Source organism: Mustela nigripes, chromosome 16, assembly GCF_022355385.1.
Source record: "Mustela nigripes isolate SB6536 chromosome 16, MUSNIG.SB6536, whole genome shotgun sequence".
NCBI classification, from domain to species: domain Eukaryota; kingdom Metazoa; phylum Chordata; class Mammalia; order Carnivora; family Mustelidae; genus Mustela; species Mustela nigripes.
In genome coordinates, this window is record NC_081572.1 from 6,354,807 (window position 1) to 6,365,224 (window position 10,418).

General features: G+C 46.0%; 1 protein-coding gene across 2 annotated transcripts; it reads left to right on the forward strand.

Annotated features, from left to right (window-relative positions):
• Positions 1-405: 405 nt before the first annotated feature.
• LOC132003133 (CMRF35-like molecule 1) lies at positions 406-6,955 on the forward strand. Of its 2 annotated transcripts, XM_059378435.1 has the most exons (4): positions 446-553; positions 1,129-1,480; positions 4,331-4,663; positions 6,431-6,955. In XM_059378435.1, exons 2-4 carry the CDS (start codon positions 1,471-1,473, stop codon positions 6,607-6,609), a joined length of 522 nt encoding a protein of 173 aa, XP_059234418.1. In that variant the 5' UTR covers positions 446-553; positions 1,129-1,470; the 3' UTR covers positions 6,610-6,955. The 2 variants fall into 2 exon arrangements, with proteins under 2 accessions (XP_059234417.1, XP_059234418.1); XM_059378434.1 differs by lacking the exon at positions 1,129-1,480 and having other exon boundaries at positions 406-553.
• Positions 6,956-10,418: the final 3,463 nt, after the last annotated feature.

Genomic DNA, 10,418 nt, shown 5'->3' on the forward strand with positions numbered 1-10,418 from the left:
GGCTGGACCAGAGGCCAGGGAAAGAGGGGTCGTCTGGGAGGCACTGAGGTGGGTTACCCAGAAGGAAGATTAGGATGGGGCTGTGTGTCCAGCAAGACTGGGTGTGAGTCCTGAACACTGCATTGGGTTTCCCCACGTACAAACCCAATGTGTCTCCATCCCTTCCTTGGACCCACACTCTGAGGCTCCGTTGCATGTGTCATCTGGTTTGCTGTCTGCGGACTTCCCCGTTCCTCACACATACTGGCAAGTGGCACCCTAACCACACTTCACTTTCCCAAATCATTGAGAAAAACCGTGTTAACCATAGGGTCCCAAAGGATGGCACTGCTTTCCTCCCAATTAAACAAATTAGAAAGTAACTGAATAAAAAATTATGGGAAGTAAAGGAGAGGAACTATAAAAGAACAATTTTGAGAAATAGAAGGCAGTTTGCTTCTGAGCTCAGTTCCAGTCCCTGGAGGGCAGCGGGCATCAGCTGAGCATCAGGGAGAAAACCCAGGCAGACAGGACATGTGGCGGCTCCTGGTTCTGTTCCTTCCCATCATCCAAGGTGAGTGAGTGGTGTGGGGGATCCAGGCCAGACCACCTGCAGGGCTGGGGTAGGGCACAGACAGTGTCTTTCACAGGGGAAATGGCAGGACCTTTCACTCAGATACTTACTTCTTTTAAAAAAAACCTTCAGAGTTTTTGCTACTGGACAGGTACTAAGTAAGGTGTTGGGGAAACAAAAGTAAATAACACAGTGTCTGTTTTTTAGGGCACGGTTTGCCAGTTCTGGCAGATAGTTAGCTAGATAGGTGATGGATGGCTGGATGGCTGGAGGGAGGGAAGGAGGGATAGACAGAGAGATGATAAAACCATATGCACACATATCTACGCACATATATAAATGCATGAATTCCAAAGGAGCTTTGAAGGAGCTCATAAGCTCAGTCTCCAGCTGAGATCCACTCAGTCAAAGTGGGGTTCAGACATCTGGATCACTTAAAAGCTTGCACAGTGACCTTGACTTGTAGTTAGAGCTAAGACCCTCTCTTCGGAAGAGCTCAGAGTAGAGGGAGGAAGACCAGCAGAAAAGTAGGGTGTGACAGGTTCTCTGAAGACTTGTTCAATCCTGCACATCAGGCCGCCTGAGTCTCTGCTCTGGATGACAAGGACCAGACCGATGTCCAGCGTCATTAGCACAACCACTGAGACTTACTGAGTGGTGTCACCAGGAGGGAAGACCAGAGATAAGAAGTTTCCTGTTTCTGGGCTGGATGGCAAATCTTTGGAGGGCAGCTGGTTCTTGATGCTTGGAGAAGACAAGAGCTAGTAAGACAGGACAATTTCGCTGCCCCAGCTCTGTTGCTTCTCATCCTCCAGAACCATGGCTGCTGGGGCAGGAGGCAGACAGTGTCCCTTCTGGGAAGGAGGACATCATGGAAAATAAAAAGACCCCATTGACTCACCTACTGACTTCATCCTATGTGCAGAGGTAAAGCAATTTGAATGAGAGATTTGCACGCAGAATCTTTATTGGGAAAGCGTTCGTGTTACTATATTCTTTTTTTTTTTTTTTTTTTTGCAATTTGTTAAAAAATTTTAGAGGCAGAGAAAGAGAGAAATAGAGAAAGGGTGAGTGGGAGGAGGGGCAGAGGGGGAGATCTCAAACGGATTCCACGCTGAGTATGAAACCCGACATGAGGTTTGACCTCAGGACTCCGAAAATATGATCTGGGTCAAAAATCCAGAGTTGGCTGCAGAACCGACTGAGCCACTCAGGTGCCTTGTATGCTACTATTTTCTTAATTTGGAAGTTCATAAAAGAGTTACAAATGCGTATGAGTCATAAGAGCAAAGAGCAAAATACCAGAGACTGAGGGGCTTGAACTAGAGAAATTTCTTTTCTCAGAGTTTGAAGGCTAGAGAGTCCAAGATCAAGGTGCAGGCTGATTTCAGTTCGTGATGAAAGTTCTCTTTCTGGTTTTCAGGCAGCCACCTTCTCACGGGGACCCCCACCTTGTGTTCAGGGAGGAGAGACAGAGAGAGTGAGAAACAGAGACAGAGACACAGAGAAAGAAAGACAGAGAGGCTCTCTGGTGTCTTTTCTCATGAGAGAACTGATCCCACCCTGAGATCCCCATCATGACCTCTTCTAGCCCTGATGCCCTCCCAAAGCCCCAGCTTCACATACCATCCCATTAGAGCTTGGGACTTCAACACAGGAATCGTGGGGCAACAGAAACATCCAGTCCTCGACAACATAGGGGCAGAATTGATCAAGGGGCAGAGAGCGTAAGCTCCTCTGTTGATGTTGATATCACTACCGCCCCTCCTAAGCCCTCTTCTGCATCCCTGGGCAAAACCTGGGAATCACCTTCTCTCCAGTCACCTTCCTTGTGTGGGCTGGAGTTTGTCCCTGGAAGCACCTGCCGAGATTTGGAAGGCGGGAGAGCAGCCTTACTGTCTGCGGGCAGCTGAAGTGTGCATGGGGAGAGGAGAGATTCAGGGTGGCTTCCTGTCTCGCTCTTGGGAACCCTTACTCTATTGGTGGAGGCTGAAGACAATGGGTGGGAGTTTCCCAGAGAATTTTCAGAATCACAGCAGCTTCTTATGGGCTCTTGAGAAAACCCATCCTGGAACTTCTGCTGTGAACACAGTGTCAGCATGAATCAATACAGACACTAGTACATAACTGCTCATAGCAACATTATTCACTGAGGCAAGAAGTCAAAACAACTCACATATCATCCGCTGATGAATGGATAAGATAAACGTGCCCTTCCCTCCCGTAGACTGGGCCTTAGCACACATTCTACTAAGTGACTGAAGCCAGAGAAGAAGGTAAGATCATAGGATTCTGTTCGTAGGCAGTGTCCAGAAGAGAGAACTCAATAGACAGAATGTAGATGAGTGGTCATCAAAGGCTTCAGGGAAGAGGAAAGCGGGGAGCGACAAGGGGTACAGGCTTTCTGCGGCGACCGAATGTTCTGGGATTAGAGGTGATGTTGGCACAACTCTGTGAATATCCTAAAAACCACTGAGGTATACACTTCAAATTCATGAGAAGGGCATTAGATCTGAGTCTCTACCGTCAACAAAAGTAAGTTCTTGGCTTTTCACACACTTTAATTCATTTTAGAAAGGAAGAAAATGACCTCTGTCTTTCACGTAACCAGTTGGAAAAAGAGCCCATGTGGAAATCTGGAGTAAAGAAAAGGAATGAAATTATCCATAGGAGAAATTAATAACTTAGGAAATAAAACAAGCTAATTTCAAAATGTGTAAAAAATTAATGTGTAAAATATGTGGGAGGAGAGTAGAAACCAAGAGGAGGACATCCTGCGGCAGGTATAATACACCAAAACCACACAGCACCTACGGTCAGAACATGGAATTAAAACATATGTGAACATTTTCATTATAAAGGATACTTTCTAATTGCAGGACTTTATGCTCATACATAATGCAGGACATTCTGGAAAAAAAAAACCAAAATAAAACAATAGAACAGATCAGGAACCCTCAAAGAACTTGAATAGTCAATATTCCGCAGAAAACAATTTCCAGAACCCAAAGAATTTGTCCCAATAATGAATTTTCCAGTTTCAATAATTTCTTAGGAGTCTAAAGACACAGGAATTCCTTTGTTCTCTTTGATCTCAGCACGTGAAACGATAGAAATCTTCTAGATTAATTGTGCGAAAGGAACATCACTGATATCGGACCTCAGCAGACAGCACAGATAACTCCAGAAAAGAACCTTCTTTAGGACTATAGAGCTGGAGCTGAGGACTGAAAGCTAGGGTGAGCTAGCAGGCAAGGTTTTTGTAGTCAGTCTCTCCTGAGAAATTAATAACTTAGGGGAAAAAAAAAAGTTTTCTAATGAAACCAGTATTTTCAAGTTGAGAGGTTTCACACAAAATCCAGATTCCCGGCTACTCTAGAAAAACGAAAAGGTCTGAAACCACAGAGCCCACATCTCGCACGAGGACAATGGGCCGAAGTGGACTTGGGCCATGCCTTCGCTTGGGTCATTTGCTTCCAGATGACATTGACCACAGGGAGGGGGAAGGGTGGGTTATCGAAAGCTGTCCTTGCTCCGTGGGGACATTCTTTTTTCTCTGAGGGGTAGAGTTGTGCTCTTAGGTGATTTCTGTGGTGGCTTTGATGAGTGGAGTTTTGAAGGACAAAGGTCTGTCTTGTGGAAGGTGTAGTCCCTCTTTGACTGTCACTCAACTCATCAGGCACTTGGGTTTCTTGGGGCTACTTGTGATGCAGGAGACTGTGGCTCTGCCCTCAGTGGGTAGGGTGTGGTGTGACCAGCACTGGTTTGTGTTTCCAGGCTCATCTGCCCTCACAGCAGTGTCCAGTGCAGTGAGTGGCCCACTGCGGGGTTCACTGACTGTGCAGTGTCGCTATGGACATGGGTGGGAGACCTACTATAAGTGGTGGTGTCAAGGAGCCGAGTGGAGTGACTGCCATATCCTCGTTCAAACTGACGGATCAGAGCGGCAAGTGAAGCGTGACCGAGTGTCCATCAAGGACGATTGGGAATCACGCACATTCACCGTGACCATGGAGGACCTCAGGTGGAACAGTGCAGACACTTACTGGTGTGGGATTGCAAGAGCTGGAACTGATCTTGGGGTCACAGTTAAAGTGACCATTGACCCAGGTAAGAGTGTGTGTGTGTGTGTGTGTGTGTCTTCAGGACCTGCTCTGTGATGCTCCCTGAGGTTTCTCTCCAGTGACTTATGTCACTTGGAGTGAACTGTCACACAAAGTGGTTGAGTCCTGAATTCTTCTAGGACCCCAAAGCACCCCTTGGGTTGGGAGGGAGAGGGCTTCTCTTTGATGCTCTCATAGCTCCTGCCACCTCCTCCAGGACGGGATCCAGCCTCTCTGGGCAGGTGTTTCTCTGTGCATCCCAGTGCCTGAGTCTTTTGTCCATGGAGATGCAAGTGATGGTCCCAGTTTCAGTCCTTGGGCCAAAGGGACCTTTTTCCCCAGGACCCAGAGACCCCGATTCTTGTCAATGCTTTCCTGGACCTCTGGTGCCCCTGTGTCCGTGCTCATTCTGGAGTTTGGGGCCAGACGTCCTAATGGCTATTCCCACTCCCTGTTCCATATTCTGGTCTCAGAGGGAAGAGGCCCAGCACAGTCGGGGTGCTGTGGTTGAGTCCTAAGGTCTAGAAAGGCCTTCCTAGTCAAAGGACTATTTAAAATCTATCAAAGACTTTTGTCTGCATCTGTGAAATGATCACATGATTTTTCTCCTTGACTCTATTAATGTGGCATATTATACATACTGGTTTTCTCTTATTCAAACAATTTCACATTCTTTGGATAAATCCAACTTAGTGATGAACTATTATCTTGCTTTTATATCCCAGGATTCAGCTTGCTGATTTTTTTTTGATGTAGAGTTTGACGTTTATGTTTATGGGTGATTTTTGCCTATAAGATTTCTTTTTTGTACTGCCCTTGTCAGATTTTGTCATCAAGAGTGTGCTAGTCTCATTCAGAGGATTTAGGACTGCATCTTCTTCTCCTATGTCCTGGAAATTTTTGTTTAGGACAAACATTCTTTCTTCCTTAAATGATTAGAAGGTATCTCTCTTGAAGCTCTATGGGCCTGGAGCTAGCTAGTTTGTTTGTTTGTTTGTTTGTTTCTTTCTCTCTTCTTTCGTTTTTTAAAAGATTTTATTTATTTATTTGACAGAGAGAGATCACAAGTAGGCAGAGAGACAGTCAGAAAGAGAGAGAGAGGAGGAAGCAGGCTCCCTGCCGAGCAATGAGCCAGATGCTGGACTCAATCCTAGGACCCTGGGAATGTGATCTGAGCTGAAGGCAGAGGCTTTAACCCACTGAACCACCCAGGTGCCCTAGGCCTGGAGTTTCTTTTGGAGATGTTTTATTTCATTCATTCATTCATTTTAAGTAATCTGCACACCCAAGGTGGGGCTTGAACTCCCAACCTCGAGATTAAGAGTCACTCGCTCTGCCCACTGAGTCAGCCAGGGGCTCCTTGGAGAGGTTTTTAATAATGGATTTGATTCTTTGAAATAGCTGATGGAGGATTCAGGTTTTCTGTTTCTTTTTGTGAATATCTTTTAGGATATCACATTATTTTTGCTAGAAATTTGTTTATTCTCCCTAAAGCTTCAAATTTATTGGCCTACAGTTGTTTAAATATCCTTTTATTATCCTGTCCCCTTATTGCCTTTCCTTCTTTTTACTAGGCCCGGGATATTGTGTGATGTACCTGTTTTGATTATTGATTATTCAGACCTTTCCTTTCATCACAAATATCCTGAGAGGGGTTGGCTTCATCGAAAAGCCCATTGTTGGGTTTTTGATCTTCTCTATTTTATATTTGAGCTCTAATTCATTACCTTTTTCTTTTCTTCATCGTTTCTTTTCTTCTACTTCCATCTGCAAGTGACCGTGCAGTGTCACTACAGCCCGGCTTGGGAGACCTTCGTGAAGTCATGGTGTCTGGACAGGGATTTGAATAGCTGCCGCATCCTTGTTCAAACCACCGGACCTGAGCTGAGGAAGAACCAGCTGTCCATTGATCAGAAGAAGCGCACATTCTCCATGACCATTTGGGGCGAGTGAAACAAGTTTTGAAAACAATCCGCTGTTGTTCTGATGAGTTGCTGCCCAGGCATTTTATAGTAGGGCAACCCTGCTCACTCCGGAAATCCAGAGCTTAGATAAGGCTCTCTAGAACTCCTCCATAAGTTCCTGTTTTGCTTTTCTTGAGTCACATTTCGAAATAACCACTTGGAGTTGAGCCCAGAAAAAATCAGTGACCTGTGTCCCAACCATGGTGTAAGTAAGAGGACCTGCCACCCTGCTCTGGGGCTCTTGCTCCCTCATGGTCTGGGATGGAGGACCGCTCTTCCCAGGCTCACTGGGCACCTCTCCCCTACGGCTGTAAGCAATAAACATTGTGACTCTCCTTCCTTTGTGTGGCTGTATTAAAACTGTGCCTTCCATTAACACGACCCTGTTTCATGTCCCCAAAATGGGAGGCTGGCTGTGGAGGGAGCTCCCTGCACACCCATGTGGGTGGTGTTTGCCTCCCATTCAGCAGGTCGTTCAGCTTATTCTTAATACAGTACAGCAGCTCCGTCTTCTACACACACCGTGGAGGAACTCAGGCATTGGATGCAGACACGTCCCGGTGTGGGATTAGGAGACCAGAGCTGACTGTGTGTCCAAGTGAACCTGACCGATGACCCAGGGAAACATTCTTCTTTCGTGCACCACTTGCCGTCTCCTTGGCAAGAGGGAGCTAGTGAAATACTGAGCAGATGTGAACTTTTATATTTATTTGTGGATTTTTTTAAAGATTTTTTTTTAAATTTACTTCATACACAGACAGAGATCACAAGTAGGCAGAGAGGCAGGCAGAGAGAGAGAGGAGGAAGCAGGCTCCCTGCTGAGCAGAGAGCCCAATGCAGGGCTCGATCCCAGGACCCTGAGATCATGACCTGAGCCGAAGGCAGAGGCTTTAACCCACTGAGCCACCCAGGTGCCCCTGCGGATTCTTGTTTTTGTTTTTATTTTATATATTTTTAAATTTTATTTTATTTCTTCAGTGTTCCAAGACTCATTGTTTATGCAGCACATCCAGTGCTCCATGCAATAGGTGACTTTTTTAGAAAAGGAAATTTAAAAAGTACACAAAATGTGAAGTAAAATGGTATCGTCTGTCTTCTACCCTTGTCCCCTACCCAAAGGTAAGGTCTGGAACCACTGTGTGTGTGTGAGTGTGTGTGTGTGTATGATGGAGAAATTCTATGCATCTAAACCATATATAGTGTATTTATTTTTCCCTCCCTCAAAGAAAAATATCACATTTTGTTCTGCAGTTTACCTGTTTTCACTCAATGTATTTTGAAAATCATTCCTTAACAGTATCTACAGATTTTTGTTTTTAATGGCTTCACTGCATTCCATGGTATCTACATATCATGATTTGTTTAATTTTTTTCGCTCCTGACGGGCATTTCCATTATTGTGGGTTTTTTGCAACTACATGCAATTGTGGAACAAATCTCTTGTGTATGTGGCTTGATATCCATTTATGGCTATGCCTGTTGGCTTTCCTACAAAAAAAATTAGCTGTATTATTGGTTGGTCCATTTTTCAAATTTTCATGGATATTTTCAAAAAGGTTGTAAACTTTTCTACCTTTGTCTGAATCTGTTAATGGACAGTCAGCCCCCACCCCCAACATTGGGTGTCGTCAAGTTTTTGTCTTACACTCTGATTGGCAGACTTGGCATGTTGACAGCATGTGACCTGGGCTCCCAGGCAGAGGAGCGCACTGTAGGGGATGGGGGTGAAGGACAGTGAGGAGAAGGAGTAGCGATAGGCACCAAGTAGGAGCCACCAGGTAGGTGATGCTGGGTGGGCTGAGAACCAAAGGGACACCTGTCCTCAGGGTAGGGGAGGTTCCAGGTTGCAGACCCTCCCAGCCACCTCCCTCCCCACACTGTCTTTAGCAAGTACCAACTTTTATCCAAAAGGGGAGTAGCACCTTCCAAAGCTTACAGGTGGCAAGAAAAGAGAAGAATACTAGCACAAAACTAATACAGAGCATATATCCTGAGCGGAAATGCCCAAAGGAAAACTGCTCATATAAACAGCTCTATTCAGTCTCAAAGAAATGACAGAGAATGGGATGAATCTAGAAATGTAAAGAGACTGCAGTAAAAATAGGGCGATGAGAAGCAGGCAGGCCGACCTCGGGATAGAGAAGGAGCAGAAGAGCAAGACAGGGCGTAGCCGGGAAGAAACAGCGAGGGGAAGGAACCACAGAAGTCAATGATTAAGCATGTCTGCACACACAGATGCGGTTTCTTTTGGAAAGTTCATGAAGGGACATTTAAGTGAACACAATATAAAAAGGGTGGAGAGGTAGAAGAGTAGGTACAGGAGACCGGGAGGTGATTCCACAAATGTACGCTGGCTGTGTTCTTGGAGGAGAGAGAAGCCAAACGTAAATTCAATTTCTATTGAATTCAATTTCTAATTCAATTATTAGAAACTAACCAGAAATAAGGAGGTCTTTCAGGCTGTAACTGAGAACCCACTCGGTGACCCAGGAAAGGACTCTTCAGATGGTCCACACCCAAAATATTATAATGTTACGGCACCTGGAGGATAAAGACAGAATCATATGGGCTGGTACCAGAAATGGAGAGCGGATTCGATCATACGGGAAGGAGCTCGTTGTGTGTGACACAAATAGGCTAACCTCAGACGTGATAACCACATCCCACCCCAGAACACAGTGAGGGAAAATTTACATGGTCTGAGCAAATGAGAGAATATCCTGGAAACAAGCAGTCACGGGTATGCAAGGCCTTATGAAATACAGCACCCGTGACCCGTTTAAAAATAGAAAATCTACATTATGACGAAATTTTGCCTACAAAGGGATAAGTTAAATCGTGAAAAAAAAGAAGCTGTGGTCAGCAATGATCACATTTAAAATGAGAACCGCTCCCCACCCCCCAAGAGCGATGGTGGGAAGTCTTACAGAAGAGAGCAGAGGTATCCAGGTGCAAAGAACACTGTGCTGACCAAATTAGCAGAGGGAAGAGGACAATGGCCAAAATGTGAGACGCAAAATCTCCCTCTTTGAAGGCACGAGTCAATAGATAGTTTACATGTGTTGTTAGAAGGAAGATGTCATGGGGGAAGGGTCGGTGTCCAGAAAAATTGCGGAGGGCATCCCAGTGGGGGGGTCGCCGGGCGTGGATGTCAGGGTCGGAGCAGGCTGAGAGGAAGCCCTTCCCACTTGGGCTCAGCCCAGGCCGGGGCAGCAGAACCTGAGAGAGGTGAGAAGGGCATCCACGTGGGAGGCAGGTCGGCGTAGGACGTCAAAGCCCAAGGAGGGTGAGGTGCTGACGCATGACCCTGGAAAGGACTCAGATGGTTTCAAATGCTTGTCAATGGCCCCTTTCCAGCAGTGTGCAGGGAGGGACACAGTCTGTCACAAGCACGTGTCCCCAGCTCCATTCAGCTTTTCGAATCTAGACCAGCGCTCTTGTCTCCCCCATGCATAGCCAGTGATGCCAGTTTCCAGAAAACACTCTGAGCTCCTCAGTGCTGCATGTGCAGGCAGGGAGGCCATGCTCGGAATCTGAGCCCTGGCATGGCTTCCGCCCTCCTGGCACTTTGAGGAGAGCTGGCACTGGTCCAGGACTCCGCCGAAGGAGAAATTCAGCCACAGAGACACAGAGGGGCCATGAGATAAAACACACAGAGGGGGGATGTAGGAAACACAACGCTGGTCAAGAGAGAAGCTTGTGATGTACTTTATTCTTTCTCAAACTCATTTTTAAGTACTCTAGTTTTGTCACTTTATTCTTTCTCAAACTCATTTTTAAGTACTCTAGTTTTGTCAC

Excerpts from the sequence above, each read along its gene's own strand:
- LOC132003133 (XM_059378434.1), top strand. The coding sequence starts at position 514 with ATGTGGCGGCTCCTGGTTCTGTTCCTTCCCATCATCCAAG. Across the intron at positions 554-4,330 it reads GTTCCTTCCCATCATCCAAG|GCTCATCTGCCCTCACAGCA; the intron begins GTGAGTGAGTGG and ends TTGTGTTTCCAG. Across the intron at positions 4,664-6,430 it reads TAAAGTGACCATTGACCCAG|TGACCGTGCAGTGTCACTAC; the intron begins GTAAGAGTGTGT and ends TCCATCTGCAAG.